Consider the following 16,419-nt stretch of genomic DNA (forward strand, 5'->3'; position numbering starts at 1 on the left):
TGCACATGCACAACGGGTCAGAATATATCCTCCAAGAAGGAAAACACATGGCAAAATATAACAAGGTGCTACTGATGAGAAGTTCATCTACAAACAAAACACAAACTTCATGATTTGCTTGGATTCCCCAAATAAACATGTGGGTGTAAAGTCGCTCCCTGACAGAAAATAAATGTAAAATTCGGTACCATTTTCTCTATGAACACGCCCCCAACACTTTTTTTTCTTCTTCTCTTTTTTTAAAAATAAATATGAAATTCAACAAAACGATTACATGCACCCACACGCATATCAATACTTCAGGAATGCAAAAACAAACAAACATGTTAACTTACATAACTTAGAACAAGCAATAAAGTTTGACGCAGACATTTCTATCGCAGAGAAACAAGCAGGAATCGACCCTTTCGGGGGCTGAGATGAGATATCCCAGCTCATTGATTTAAGGCATGAACGTTACCTTTCTGAACTGCATATGCTGAACAATAACAGCACGTCCTCTCAAGAGCCCATCACTCCCACCTCAACCCCCTCACCGCTGCTCTACCCCGATCAGACTGAGGAAAAGCAACCGCACAGCTGTGCTTTTATTCACAAGTAACGATGAACAAACACACTGAATGCGCTTTTTTCTTTAAGAAAACATGCAATGATTGTACGGTGTGTGAGGATCCATCGAGGTCCTTTAGCCGTGCGTCAGGGCTCGAGGACCCCACATGCCAATAACAGTCGGGCGGTTTTTGGGAGCAGTAGTCTACAGGCATCTGGTGAACTTCTCTCGCTTTGACCCCAAAAATAATAACAAAACAAAAAAAAGAACACACTGTCTTCAAGAATTTTCTAAACCGAAAACCTATCATCAACCTACGCAACGAACACGGTTACACTCTCACACACGTTTGCATCAAAAAACGTTGATTTAAGACTCCGCTCCTCTCTGAACACCTGAGACTATGGCTAAACGCCGAGCTAACTAACAGAGAACAACACATCCCGTATTAGTCCTGAATCACAAGCACGACTGCAGCAGCCTATCACCACCTGCTCTCCTGCACACCAACACAACCTATCTGGACCTTCTCCTTCAAACCACATCACTAGTCACACGGTGGAGTCTCTACAATGGCTTTCGAGGCACCATTCGGTGAAGCGTCACCATCTCAGATAAATATATACAGCCCCGTAAAAACATTTGTCGGCGGGTTTGGAGGGAAATTCAAAATGAACCTTCCGCTATTCATTACAACTGGAGGAGCCTGTGGAGCAGAAGCAAAGCTGGTCATTGGGTCGGGCAGCGATACCTCGAGCGACCGTCAGAGACGCTGCAGAAACCAGTCGGTCAGGATTCCAGTGTCTGAGATAAAACCAATTATCAATGGAGAAACGTTTGTGCTGGCAATGGCGTCTTATAATTGCGGGGAAAAAAAAAAAAAAAAACACAGCCACAAGACGCTTTTGGAACAGCACCCCCGAACTGAAACTTCCCGTCTCAAAATGCTGGTTTCGCAGAACCAGCTTCGGCAGCGGGGATGCGAACCTTTCCCCTTCAGACCGAGATGTCACAAAAACCAGCCGCATGGATCGGATGTAGGCTAATCTGTGTTAAGGAAACCAGCCCTGTGAGTCCAAACACCTGCACAGTCCACCTGGATTAAAGATTATCAAGAACAAACGACAGAAAAACAAAACAACGCACGTACAAAGTTATCAAAATAACATTCATATAAATAATTTAAATAGCTATGCTAAAGCTAAAGTCTTTGCCAAGAGTTTAAACGGCCAAAGATAAGTGATGATAATGTGCTGTACAATTTGGGGAACAGATTTTGGAATTAGGGTGGTATTTTGAGGATGACAGGCAATTGACACAAATATCATTCCCCCCCCCCCCCCCAACCGCACAATTAAAACATTAAGTTTGGACTTTCGACAGATGTTTGCCGTTAAAATGTCGATGTCCAGCCCTCTTCTGGAAAACCCAGGGAACTGGGGAAGAGTCCTAAATCTAGAGGCCCACGTGCTCCTCCTCTCCTCCCGCATCTAACCGTCCCCCAAAACCTGCGATAGGTCGCCAAAGTCACAGTCAAACAGTTCACTGATGCCCTCGTGGTCCTCCAGTCCAAAGTGGTAGTCGTGACTGTGGGGGGGGGACAGGTTGATGAAACCGTCCAGTGGGAGAGGAATGCCATCCACATTCAGGAAGTCCGAGGAGGAGAGGGGCGAGAGGTCGAAATCTGGCATGTCTCCGAGGCCGGAGAACGGGTCGCCTCCCAGCAGCGATTCTGTTGCGGAAAGTGGAATGTCAAAAAAAACAGTGCCGTTTGTTTGATCAACAACTAATCCGCCAACTAACACACAGAACGTGCATGAACGCGTGAAGAACGTAATGAGAAGGTGAGGCAGTTTCCAGGTACCGTCTTGTGCACGCACACCTCATTGTCAACTCAAATAAAACACAACCATTGTTCACAATAATAGTCACGCCTGAAGCTTTCCTGCGCCGTGGCTTCAGCACACCCTTCGTTACGTCAGACGTACCGTTTGTGACGTGAATCGCTCGGCGACATAAGAAGCGGGGAGGTGTTCACCTGTTGCTGAACTTTGTTTTGAAAAACAACTAAACTCATGAAAACGCCGAGCGTGCAGGAGCTGCACACCACTCAGCAGGAGTTGAAATAAACACAAAATAACGTAGCGTAGGAATCAGTGCTGGGGTTAGCATGCTAGGCTAACTAGCTTCCACTTCTTAAGTGGAACACACTCTCCACAGCGCGATGCTTCATCCCAAATGTTTAACCACGACATGACCAACACCGTGTGCTCTCGTTTAAAATGTTGTTTTGGCCTGCACCTGTACCCAACTGGGGTTGGATGGACGATGGAATGCAAACTTTATTAAGAGTCTTCATGTACTGTACATATAGGTACATACATGCATTTTAGGAGCAGTAGTTTGCTGCACCCTGGGAACAACTTGAGGTTAAGCATCTCGATCAAGGGGACATGCAGACAGTAGGAGCCGGGGATCGAACCGCCAACCTTGTGGGAGATGGTCAACTCTCAACACCTTTTCAGGGTAGTAAGCAGCAGAGTGACGCGAGTGGCGTTCAATAAATGTACATTTATTTAACGTGACCACTCACCTGCGTCGCCACCTAACACCAGTGATGAGGGGTCCTGCTGGGAGGCTGCGGTCACGGTGGAGGACGTGGACGCTGGCGACGACGAACCCTCGTCTAGTTCCGCTGTAGAGGTTCTGGCTTGCGACTGGTCCGTGGGTTGTGTGGGGGGCGGGGCCAGGGATGGGTCGGCATCGGGACTGGAGGGACTGCTTCCTGTCACGGGGCTGCAGATGCCGGAGCTGTCCTCTGGACAGAGGAAGACGTCAATCGCACCACGTGTGCTCTTCAGCGACACCTGGTAACCCTGAGAGACGAAGAGAAGACGTTTTCACTAACTTAAAATTTAATGACAATCAATGAATTTGATGTAACGCAACATTGCACTGTTTTAAATCAAACAAAGTGTAGAATAAAGTGCTCTAAATTGCAAAATAAATGGAATTAAATTTAGCCGTTAGTGTCGAATTCCTCAGTTTTTTGGATGACTAACTCCCTCAAATTGCATCCGCATTTTGGATTTCAAAATCCGAGATTCTGTCCCTCGTTTCTTCGCATTCGCAGAAATCCTGAGGCCCTTTAAAGATGCCTCAAAACATTCCGAGGCCCGTTACCTTGCTGGGTTCTGAAACTTGCATCTGGGTCTCTGGTGGCGCTCTGATCACCATGACCAGCTGGTCCGGGGAATCGAAGGACTTCTTTAAGTCCTGGCAGCGCACGTAGCCCAGCGTGATGAACACAACGGTGAAGGAATACAACACAGCAGCAGGGGGGGGGGGGGCATTCCAAGACCGCAACGGTCTTAAACAAAAAACGCTTCGCTGGCTAAATTGAAATAGTCACTTAAGTCGAAAGGATATTTCTTGTTCGGCGGGTCCTCTGTGAGCAGTCGGAGCTGTAGGTTGCATTTGGAAATGAGCTCGTCCAGCTGCTCCTCAGCGTCTGTGAGGTCACACACCTCTCTCTGCAACTCCTTATGGCGGGAAACCAACGCCGCATCAACGCGATTACCACTACAGGGGAAGACAGCATGTAAATATTAAGAGGGAACAAAAAGAAGATGTTTATGGACCACAAACACAACATACCAGCCACTTTTTTATGTGCTTGTATTATGTTTCAAACACCAATTTAATGTCGTGGAATGTATTCTCTATTCACACTCACAGCCATTGGATGTTGTTCTTGGACTTCTTGGAGATGAGCTGAATTCCCTCCAGGACATTGGTGATGTCGTAGATGCGTCTCTTCTGGACGTCCAAGACCTGCGAGGCCCAGTTCAGATCCACCACGCCGTCAGCCGACTGGGACAACAGGTTCAGAAAGCGCTTGGTGGTCAGGTTCAAGGAGGTGTCGTAGCGGGACTTCTCCGTCGTGGTTCGAGGAACTGGAAAGAAAGGGAGCACACGTGGGTTCAAAACAATTCTGCTTTCAACCACAACTTGGAGAAATGTTAGTGTGCTACTTTTTTAAAGCTTTTCACACTAAACTTCACACAAAACTTCCAAGGAATGAACTCTATTATAGGATTTGAATAAAAGTATTGCTTCTGAAAAGTCAGTGGATCAAGCTGAAAGTGTGTGAGTGTGTGTGAATGTGTACCTCTGGGAGGAGCAGGTGTGGAGGGTGGTGCTTGGCCTATGGATGGTCGAGTTGTGCTGACGTACTGATGGTCACTGTCCAGGTCCAACTTCCTCTTTACCTGAAGAGATACAAATGGGTGTAACAATGATGTAATTACTATGTATTAAGAAGAGGGAAGTGAAAACTTCTGAAAAAATGAAAGCCACCGCTGAATGAAAAGCAGTGTCTTGGAGCAACGGGTGGATGGACTTATACAGCTTTGTCATGTGTGTAGAAGCACGTTCGCAGAAACAATTCAACATAATATATTTAAGGACAACTCCTCCCCCCCTTACCGGGGGTCTTCCCAGAGCTGGTCGCCTCTTGTCCTGGGTCCCCACGTCGACAGGGCCCTGCGGCGTGGCGAAGAGCAAGATCTCCCCCGTGCTGGTGGGGACGACGGCCGGGTGGAGTCCCTCATTGCTGGGGCTGGTGATGATCACTATCTGGTGGTTCTCGCTCAGGTCGATGCTCCCAGAGTTCAGCAGAGTCTCAAAGTCAGCCAACAGATCCTCCGATGTCTGCCCTGTTATCAGAGTCTCTGACATTGCGGTGTGTCAACCGGGGTAACCCTCTTCACTGGACTTCAGGGGCGAGCTGAGGTGCTGCAAGTTTGAGTATCAACACCCACTTGGATTTGCTGTAGTCCGTGAATTTAAGGAACAATGATGAAACCGTTTGAAAGTTTGCTTGCAGGCGTTTACAGGCAGCTTGGACATGTCTTTAAAAAGTTACCCTTTGGTCTGTCAGCAGGAGTTGTCAGCAACTGAAGGTATGACAAGGCTTCACCTTCCCACTGTTAAGCATCACACACCCTTTTTTTTTTTTTTTTTCATTCTTCTTGTGGCCATCCACCATTGTATGACAATTAAAAAAAAAAAATCTTTAACAGTGAGCCCTTTTCAAATAATCGGTGGGGCCACAGTTGGCATAATTGGGCCACACCTGTTTATCAGGGAACATGCTCGTCACACCGAGGATCCACCTACACTCTGATAAACACTCTCACTCTTTACTTGGGGCGATCCACATTCTCCACATTCTTGTGGTATCTGCTGCACACGTAGTCCAAAGCTGGACAGGTGGACTCATATATATATATATATATATATATATATATATATATATATATATATATATATATATATATATATATATATATAATATGCAATACTGATGGTATTACCAGCTGAACAGTAAACCATTTTTAGCTGGTTAAAACAGCTTTTTTTTAAGTTATTATAATTATTTTGTTGTGCACATCCACATGGGTATAATTGGGCCACACCTGTTTATCAGGAAACATGCTCGTCACACCTTTCTCTGGAAATATGTGGCAAGTAACAACTAGGATCCACCTACACTCTGATAAACACTCACTCTTTACTTGTGGCAATCCACAGTCTCCACATTCTTGTGGTATCTTCTGCACAGGTAGTCCAAAGCTGGACAGGTGGACTCTAATATATATATATATATATATATATATATATATATATATATATATAAAATATGCAATACTGATGGTATTACTAGTTGAACAGAAAACTATTTTTAGCTGGTTAAAACAGCTTTTTAAACCAATGTTGCCACAAATGAATCCTGAAAAGATGTAGGTAAATGTGACTTCCCACTCCTTGCTAACGGTTCCAAATTCACGACTGGTCACGAAAGGTGACCGGGCCTTTGCTGTCCAGGCCCCTAAGCTGTGGAACTCCCTTCCTGGTAATCAAAGGCAGAAGAAGTCAGAATCCTCTTTTAAACCTCTTCTGAAGACTCACTTTTACTGGGTGGCTTACTTTTATTTGAGCTGTTTGATTGAGTTTCTTAATTGCTTTCATGTTTATTGTGAATCACTTTGTTTTAGAAAGGTGCTATTTAAAAGTTATTATCATTATTATTTTGTTGTGCACATCCACATGGGTATAATTGGGCCACACCTGTTTATCAGGAAACATGCTCGTCACACATTTCTCTGGAAATATGTGGCAAGTAACAACTAGGATCCACCTACACTCTGATAAACACTCACTCTTTACTTGTGGCGATCCACATTCTCCACATTCTTGCGGTATCTTCTGCACACGTAGTCCAAAGCTGCAGTCCAAACCCCTACAACAATCCTTTTAACAATTATTAATGCACTTTTTTAAACTGGAGAGCACCAGCAGGTGAAAGGTGGAGTCTAATTAATTGATATATATATATATGCAATACTGATGGTCTCACCAGTGAAACAGAAAACTACACTTTTAGCTGGTTAGAACAGCTTTTTAAACCAATTTCTGCCACACATGAATCATGAAAAGATTTAGGTAAATATGACTTCCCACTTAAGCGGCAGCAATCCCAACGAATCCAAGAAATAATACTAAAACTATTCAAATTGAATTTAGAAGAACTGGACATTTTGGGAAATATGTAAATGTTTTCAATTTCTTGCAGACAGCTGAAAACAGGCATCGTATTGATTAAATCAAGATGCAACATGTTTAAGGTTTTTAAAGGTGACTGGAGGTACAACATCCACCTCACTAAACAGAAAAAAGCGGCCTTGTATTGATTACAACCTCTGTGTGAGGTCACATTGTACTACTATGTATCATGCCCTCCTGACTGTCTCTCTCTGCGCTGTCTTGGGTGAAGGGCTCCCTCTAGCTGCATTAGGTGAGATAGTATTTACGTGTATGCGATGAATAATGATGGAAAAGGAGTTACATCGACATCTAAATGTGTATTTTCTGGTTACTTCTGGCAGTGAATACCTCAGTCTGAGCCCTTATTTCTTCTCCAATAATGAGAACTATGAAATAACATGGAGTAAATGTCCACAAATACATAACTCGTTTGAGTATACAACAGTACTGATGAGACTAACTGCAGGAATGAGGCGCAGGAAAGACAACGTGTTCAATGTCACCGACTTCAGTGACTCACAACGAATCACTCGCCAATGTTTCTTGCTACAGGCCTGGTGGTTCCTTTAGAGGAGACAATTAAATTGCGCCGTAAAAATAACCTTGTGTGTTCACATTGCTTTCGAGTGTGTTACACCGCTGTGGGAATGTCCGCAGCACTTACGGTATTTAATTACAATCAACGTTCTGAAGTTATGACCAATGAATATGAATGATTAAATGGGACACTGTGCTGGGGGTTAGATCAACAGAAAGTCAAGATGTGGTGCAAATAGGCCAAATCAAAATAGTTCATTTTTTATTTTTGTCAAAGAAAATATGATACAAAAGGGCATATCATTGTCCATTAATAAGTCACAAGTACAAATCTGTGTTGGTTTCTTTCACCCGCTATGTAGCGTCAACATTGTAAAAAAAAACGAAACAAACGAAGAACTCCCCAAAAAAACTGATTCCGTAGTTAATTGCTGGATTAACTACGGTTTCCCTTAAAAGCACTTTGAACAGCGACTGAAACAGGGTTGCAGTCACTCACTTCCGTTCATTCGTCGGCCAATTGCAATACAAGTCCCGTTATGTACGCATGTAACCCCCGTAATCGTGAAGCGGAAGTATAAAGAGTGTCAACGTCTGCATAGGGAGGAGGTCAGAGGTCGGATCCAAAAACAATCTGACTTTCACCCTGGAGGCCGCTGTTCGTGTCCCGTGTGAAACCAGAATTCAACGTTGATTTATTTGTCACTTCGAAGTGACTTTGTTACCTAAACATGACCAAGAGGTTTCCTGTGAAGTTCAGTTTATTTTGAAAAGACGATGCTTGTAAAACAAAGGAAACCTTGCCGGACATTGGTAGAACGCAAAAAGGGAAGAATAACCTTTCAGGAACGCAAAAAGGGAAGAATAACCTTTCAGAAGTTATCATACGCAAGTCGCAATATTGTTTGTGTAGTTTTGATCAAATGGCATATATTCCATAAGGAGCCCTGACCTGTTATTTCTGAAAATTATACATGCTTTGATTCCCAGTTGTTTTTAACTGAAAGCGATTTGATTTCAACCCTGGTGCAAATCTTAACCTTCTTCCCCCCCCCCCAAACAAAATGACACAAACAAAACACACACACACACACACACACACACACACACACACACACACACACACACACACACACACACACACACACACACACACACACACACACACACACACACACACACACACACACACAAAACACCTGAAAACATTGCAGTCTTTCACCACGTCCACACACAAAAACAAAATCCTGATTTGAGTTTTCATTAATAATTATAGTTTTACCTCGACAAGGCGATGCTTTTGTCCCGCAGAGAAACGAAACACGACAGGCCGACGACATGAACGGCCGACACTCAACGACGGCGTCGATCGGCTCAGCTGCCGATAGACGCTAAAGCGCAGAGAAAGACCAAACATGTGATACATACCGAGGGTGACAAGAGACCAATACCATTGTAGAGGCCTGGAACACCCCGCGGTTGAACATTTTTTCAGAAGCGGGTATTATGCACTGGATTTGATGGTTTCCACAGACGATAAAGGAAGTAGAAGACGACTGTGAGCTAGAAGGTGTTCCCCCACAGTCACACGACAGTTTGAGGCCCCCGAGGTTTACACTACAACACATGTGCAACCTCAGATCAGCAATGTTGCCTGCAACATGGAGATATCCCTCATCAAAAACCGACGTGGACAGAGAAGGTATGAAGAATTATTAAGTTACACGCGTGGTCAGTTCGGTCAAAAGGACAAACTGGAGTCCTGAACATTTGTATGCATCATTAGCCAATGTGAAGGTTGCACATGCACAACGGGTCAGAATATATCCTCCAAGAAGGAAAACACATGGCAAAATATAACAAGGTGCTACTGATGAGAAGTTCATCTACAAACAAAACACAAACTTCATGATTTGCTTGGATTCCCCAAATAAACATGTGGGTGTAAAGTCGCTCCCTGACAGAAAATAAATGTAAAATTCGGTACCATTTTCTCTATGAACACGCCCCCAACACTTTTTTTTCTTCTTCTCTTTTTTTAAAAATAAATATGAAATTCAACAAAACGATTACATGCACCCACACGCATATCAATACTTCAGGAATGCAAAAACAAACAAACATGTTAACTTACATAACTTAGAACAAGCAATAAAGTTTGACACAGACATTTCTATCGCAGAGAAACAAGCAGGAATCGACCCTTTCGGGGGCTGAGATGAGATATCCCAGCTCATTGATTTAAGGCATGAACGTTACCTTTCTGAACTGCATATGCTGAACAATAACAGCACGTCCTCTCAAGAGCCCATCACTCCCACCTCAACCCCCTCACCGCTGCTCTACCCCGATCAGACTGAGGAAAAGCAACCGCACAGCTGTGCTTTTATTCACAAGTAACGATGAACAAACCACACTGAATGCGCTTTTTTCTTTAAGAAAACATGCAATGATTGTACGGTGTGTGAGGATCCATCGAGGTCCTTTAGCCGTGCGTCAGGGCTCGAGGACCCCACATGCCAATAACAGTCGGGCGGTTTTTGGGAGCAGTAGTCTACAGGCATCTGGTGAACTTCTCTCGCTTTGACCCCAAAATAATAACAAAACAAAAAAAAGAACACACTGTCTTCAAGAATTTTCTAAACCGAAAACCTATCATCAACCTACGCAACGAACACGGTTACACTCTCACACACGTTTGCATCAAAAAACGTTGATTTAAGACTCCGCTCCTCTCTGAACACCTGAGACTATGGCTAAACGCCGAGCTAACTAACAGAGAACAACACATCCCGTATTAGTCCTGAATCACAAGCACGACTGCAGCAGCCTATCACCACCTGCTCTCCTGCACACCAACACAACCTATCTGGACCTTCTCCTTCAAACCACATCACTAGTCACACGGTGGAGTCTCTACAATGGCTTTCGAGGCACCATTCGGTGAAGCGTCACCATCTCAGATAAATATATACAGCCCCGTAAAAACATTTGTCGGCGGGTTTGGAGGGAAATTCAAAATGAACCTTCCGCTATTCATTACAACTGGAGGAGCCTGTGGAGCAGAAGCAAAGCTGGTCATTGGGTCGGGCAGCGATACCTCGAGCGACCGTCAGAGACGCTGCAGAAACCAGTCGGTCAGGATTCCAGTGTCTGAGATAAAACCAATTATCAATGGAGAAACGTTTGTGCTGGCAATGGCGTCTTATAATTGCGGGGAAAAAAAAAAAAAAAACACAGCCACAAGACGCTTTTGGAACAGCACACCCGAACTGAAACTTCCCGTCTCAAAATGCTGGTTTCGCAGAACCAGCTTCGGCAGCGGGGATGCGAACCTTTCCCCTTCAGACCGAGATGTCACAAAAACCAGCCGCATGGATCGGATGTAGGCTAATCTGTGTTAAGGAAACCAGCCCTGTGAGTCCAAACACCTGCACAGTCCACCTGGATTAAAGATTATCAAGAACAAACGACAGAAAAACAAAACAACGCACGTACAAAGTTATCAAAATAACATTCATATAAATAATTTAAATAGCTATGCTAAAGCTAAAGTCTTTGCCAAGAGTTTAAACGGCCAAAGATAAGTGATGATAATGTGCTGTACAATTTGGGGAACAGATTTTGGAATTAGGGTGGTATTTTGAGGATGACAGGCAATTGACACAAATATCATCCCCCCCCCCCCCCAACCGCACAATTAAAACATTAAGTTTGGACTTTCGACAGATGTTTGCCGTTAAAATGTCGATGTCCAGCCCTCTTCTGGAAAACCCAGGGAACTGGGGAAGAGTCCTAAATCTAGAGGCCCACGTGCTCCTCCTCTCCTCCCGCATCTAACCGTCCCCCAAAACCTGCGATAGGTCGCCAAAGTCACAGTCAAACAGTTCACTGATGCCCTCGTGGTCCTCCAGTCCAAAGTGGTAGTCGTGACTGTGGGGGGGGGACAGGTTGATGAAACCGTCCAGTGGGAGAGGAATGCCATCCACATTCAGGAAGTCCGAGGAGGAGAGGGGCGAGAGGTCGAAATCGGGCATGTCTCCGAGGCCGGAGAACGGGTCGCCTCCCAGCAGCGATTCTGTTGCGGAAAGTGGAATGTCAAAAAAAACAGTGCCGTTTGTTTGATCAACAACTAATCCGCCAACTAACACACAGAACGTGCATGAACGCGTGAAGAACGTAATGAGAAGGTGAGGCAGTTTCCAGGTACCGTCTTGTGCACGCACACCTCATTGTCAACTCAAATAAAACACAACCATTGTTCACAATAATAGTCACGCCTGAAGCTTTCCTGCGCCGTGGCTTCAGCACACCCTTCGTTACGTCAGACGTACCGTTTGTGACGTGAATCGCTCGGCGACATAAGAAGCGGGGAGGTGTTCACCTGTTGCTGAACTTTGTTTTGAAAAACAACTAAACTCATGAAAACGCCGAGCGTGCAGGAGCTGCACACCACTCAGCAGGAGTTGAAATAAACACAAAATAACGTAGCGTAGGAATCAGTGCTGGGGTTAGCATGCTAGGCTAACTAGCTTCCACTTCTTAAGTGGAACACACTCTCCACAGCGCGATGCTTCATCCCAAATGTTTAACCACGACATGACCAACACCGTGTGCTCTCGTTTAAAATGTTGTTTTGGCCTGCACCTGTACCCAACTGGGGTTGGATGGACGATGGAATGCAAACTTTATTAAGAGTCTTCATGTACTGTACATATAGGTACATACATGCATTTTAGGAGCAGTAGTTTGCTGCACCCTGGGAACAACTTGAGGTTAAGCATCTCGATCAAGGGGACATGCAGACAGTAGGAGCCGGGGATCGAACCGCCAACCTTGTGGGAGATGGTCAACTCTCAACACCTTTTCAGGGTAGTAAGCAGCAGAGTGACGCGAGTGGCGTTCAATAAATGTACATTTATTTAACGTGACCACTCACCTGCGTCGCCACCTAACACCAGTGATGAGGGGTCCTGCTGGGAGGCTGCGGTCACGGTGGAGGACGTGGACGCTGGCGACGACGAACCCTCGTCTAGTTCCGCTGTAGAGGTTCTGGCTTGCGACTGGTCCGTGGGTTGTGTGGGGGGCGGGGCCAGGGATGGGTCGGCATCGGGACTGGAGGGACTGCTTCCTGTCACGGGGCTGCAGATGCCGGAGCTGTCCTCTGGACAGAGGAAGACGTCAATCGCACCACGTGTGCTCTTCAGCGACACCTGGTAACCCTGAGAGACGAAGAGAAGACGTTTTCACTAACTTAAAATTTAATGACAATCAATGAATTTGATGTAACGCAACATTGCACTGTTTTAAATCAAACAAAGTGTAGAATAAAGTGCTCTAAATTGCAAAATAAATGGAATTAAATTTAGCCGTTAGTGTCGAATTCCTCAGTTTTTTGGATGACTAACTCCCTCAAATTGCATCCGCATTTTGGATTTCAAAATCCGAGATTCTGTCCCTCGTTTCTTCGCATTCGCAGAAATCCTGAGGCCCTTTAAAGATGCCTCAAAACATTCCGAGGCCCGTTACCTTGCTGGGTTCTGAAACTTGCATCTGGGTCTCTGGTGGCGCTCTGATCACCATGACCAGCTGGTCCGGGGAATCGAAGGACTTCTTTAAGTCCTGGCAGCGCACGTAGCCCAGCGTGATGAACACAACGGTGAAGGAATACAACACAGCAGCGGGGGGGGCATTCCAAGACCGCAACGGTCTTAAACAAAAAACGCTTCGCTGGCTAAATTGAAATAGTCACTTAAGTCTAAAGGATATTTCTTGTTCGGCGGGTCCTCTGTGAGCAGTCGGAGCTGTAGGTTGCATTTGGAAATGAGCTCGTCCAGCTGCTCCTCAGCGTCTGTGAGGTCACACACCTCTCTCTGCAACTCCTTATGGCGGGAAACCAACGCCGCATCAACGCGATTACCACTACAGGGGAAGACAGCATGTAAATATTAAGAGGGAACAAAAAGAAGATGTTTATGGACCACAAACACAACATACCAGCCACTTTTTTATGTGCTTGTATTATGTTTCAAACACCAATTTAATGTCGTGGAATGTATTCTCTATTCACACTCACAGCCATTGGATGTTGTTCTTGGACTTCTTGGAGATGAGCTGAATTCCCTCCAGGACATTGGTGATGTCGTAGATGCGTCTCTTCTGGACGTCCAAGACCTGCGAGGCCCAGTTCAGATCCACCACGCCGTCAGCCGACTGGGACAACAGGTTCAGAAAGCGCTTGGTGGTCAGGTTCAAGGAGGTGTCGTAGCGGGACTTCTCCGTCGTGGTTCGAGGAACTGGAAAGAAAGGGAGCACACGTGGGTTCAAAACAATTCTGCTTTCAACCACAACTTGGAGAAATGTTAGTGTGCTACTTTTTAAAAGCTTTTCACACTAAACTTCACACAAAACTTCCAAGGAATGAACTCTATTATAGGATTTGAATAAGAGTATTGCTTCTGAAAAGTCAGTGGATCAAGCTGAAAGTGTGTGAGTGTGTGTGAATGTATACCTCTGGGAGGAGCAGGTGTGGAGGGTGGTGCTTGGCCTATGGATGGTCGAGTTGTGCTGACGTACTGATGGTCACTGTCCAGGTCCAACTTCCTCTTTACCTGAAGAGATACAAATGGGTGTAACAATGATGTAATTACTATGTATTAAGAAGAGGGAAGTGAAAACTACTGAAAAAATGAAAGCCACCGCTGAATGAAAAGCAGTGTCTTGGAGCAACGGGTGGATGGACTTATACAGCTTTGTCATGTGTGTAGAAGCACGTTCGCAGAAACAATTCAACATAATATATTTAAGGACAACTCCTCCCCCCCTTACCGGGGGTCTTCCCAGAGCTGGTCGCCTCTTGTCCTGGGTCCCCACGTCGACAGGGCCCTGCGGCGTGGCGAAGAGCAAGATCTCCCCCGTGCTGGTGGGGACGACGGCCGGGTGGAGTCCCTCATTGCTGGGGCTGGTGATGATCACTATCTGGTGGTTCTCGCTCAGGTCGATGCTCCCAGAGTTCAGCAGAGTCTCAAAGTCAGCCAACAGATCCTCCGATGTCTGCCCTGTTATCAGAGTCTCTGACATTGCGGTGTGTCAACCGGGGTAACCCTCTTCACTGGACTTCAGGGGCGAGCTGACGTGCTGCAAGTTTGAGTATCAACACCCACTTGGATTTGCTGTAGTCCGTGAATTTAAGGAACAATGATGAAACCGTTTGAAAGTTTGCTTGCAGGCGTTTACAGGCAGCTTGGACATGTCTTTAAAAAGTTACCCTTTGGTCTGTCAGCAGGAGTTGTCAGCAACTGAAGGTATGACAAGGCTTCACCTTCCCACTGTTAAGCATCACACACCCTTTTTTTTTTTTTTTTTCATTCTTCTTGTGGCCATCCACCATTGTATGACAATTAAAAAAAAAAAATCTTTAACAGTGAGCCCTTTTCAAATAATCGGTGGGGCCACAGTTGGCATAATTGGGCCACACCTGTTTATCAGGGAACATGCTCGTCACACCGAGGATCCACCTACACTCTGATAAACACTCTCACTCTTTACTTGGGGCGATCCACATTCTCCACATTCTTGTGGTATCTGCTGCACACGTAGTCCAAAGCTGGACAGGTGGACTCATATATATATATATATATATATATATATATATATATATATATATATATATATATATATATATATATATATATATATATATATAATATGCAATACTGATGGTATTACCAGCTGAACAGTAAACCATTTTTAGCTGGTTAAAACAGCTTTTTTTTAAGTTATTATAATTATTTTGTTGTGCACATCCACATGGGTATAATTGGGCCACACCTGTTTATCAGGAAACATGCTCGTCACACCTTTCTCTGGAAATATGTGGCAAGTAACAACTAGGATCCACCTACACTCTGATAAACACTCACTCTTTACTTGTGGCAATCCACAGTCTCCACATTCTTGTGGTATCTTCTGCACAGGTAGTCCAAAGCTGGACAGGTGGACTCTAATATATATATATATATATATATATATATATATATATATATATATATATATAAAAAATATGCAATACTGATGGTATTACTAGTTGAACAGAAAACTATTTTTAGCTGGTTAAAACAGCTTTTTAAACCAATGTTGCCACAAATGAATCCTGAAAAGATGTAGGTAAATGTGACTTCCCACTCCTTGCTAACGGTTCCAAATTCACGACTGGTCACGAAAGGTGACCGGGCCTTTGCTGTCCAGGCCCCTAAGCTGTGGAACTCCCTTCCTGGTAATCAAAGGCAGAAGAAGTCAGAATCCTCTTTTAAACCTCTTCTGAAGACTCACTTTTACTGGGTGGCTTACTTTTATTTGAGCTGTTTGATTGAGTTTCTTAATTGCTTTCATGTTTATTGTGAATCACTTTGTTTTAGAAAGGTGCTATTTAAAAGTTATTATCATTATTATTTTGTTGTGCACATCCACATGGGTATAATTGGGCCACACCTGTTTATCAGGAAACATGCTCGTCACACATTTCTCTGGAAATATGTGGCAAGTAACAACTAGGATCCACCTACACTCTGATAAACACTCACTCTTTACTTGTGGCAATCCACATTCTCCACATTCTTGCGGTATCTTCTGCATACGTAGTCCAAAGCTGCAGTCCAAACCCCTACAACAATCCTTTTAACAATTATTAATGCACTTTTTTAAACTGGAGAGCACCAGCAGGT

General features: G+C 44.6%; 2 protein-coding genes and 1 long non-coding RNA gene across 3 annotated transcripts; all 3 read right to left on the bottom strand.

Moving 5' to 3' along the window:
- Positions 1 to 2,040: 2,040 nt before the first annotated feature.
- LOC306780806 (transcription factor E2F1-like) lies at positions 2,041 to 5,439 on the bottom strand (the record flags this gene model as incomplete). Its single annotated transcript, XM_079273302.1, has 7 exons — positions 5,039 to 5,439; positions 4,722 to 4,821; positions 4,287 to 4,506; positions 3,963 to 4,132; positions 3,734 to 3,849; positions 3,144 to 3,426; positions 2,041 to 2,282 (listed from the first exon to the last, which is right to left on the bottom strand). The coding sequence occupies exons 1-7, from the start codon at positions 5,288 to 5,290 to the stop codon at positions 2,041 to 2,043; spliced, it is 1,383 nt and encodes a 460-aa protein (XP_079129428.1). The 5' UTR covers positions 5,291 to 5,439.
- Positions 5,440 to 7,941: 2,502 nt separating this feature from the next.
- Positions 7,942 to 8,737, bottom strand: LOC306781553. The gene is made up of 2 exons (XR_013772214.1): positions 8,566 to 8,737; positions 7,942 to 8,535 (listed from the first exon to the last, which is right to left on the bottom strand). It is a non-coding gene; the product is annotated as an uncharacterized lncRNA (long non-coding RNA).
- A 2,774-nt stretch (positions 8,738 to 11,511) lies between these two features.
- LOC306780921 (transcription factor E2F1-like) lies at positions 11,512 to 14,776 on the bottom strand (the record flags this gene model as incomplete). Its single annotated transcript, XM_079273462.1, has 7 exons — positions 11,512 to 11,774; positions 12,636 to 12,918; positions 13,226 to 13,340; positions 13,466 to 13,618; positions 13,773 to 13,992; positions 14,208 to 14,307; positions 14,525 to 14,776. 7 exons carry the CDS (start codon positions 14,774 to 14,776, stop codon positions 11,533 to 11,535), a joined length of 1,365 nt encoding a protein of 454 aa, XP_079129588.1. The 3' UTR covers positions 11,512 to 11,532.
- Between the last annotated feature and the right edge of the window lie 1,643 nt (positions 14,777 to 16,419).

This window comes from Melanostigma gelatinosum, assembly GCF_949748355.1.
Source record: "Melanostigma gelatinosum genome assembly, chromosome: 8".
In the NCBI taxonomy this organism is placed as follows: domain Eukaryota; kingdom Metazoa; phylum Chordata; class Actinopteri; order Perciformes; family Zoarcidae; genus Melanostigma; species Melanostigma gelatinosum.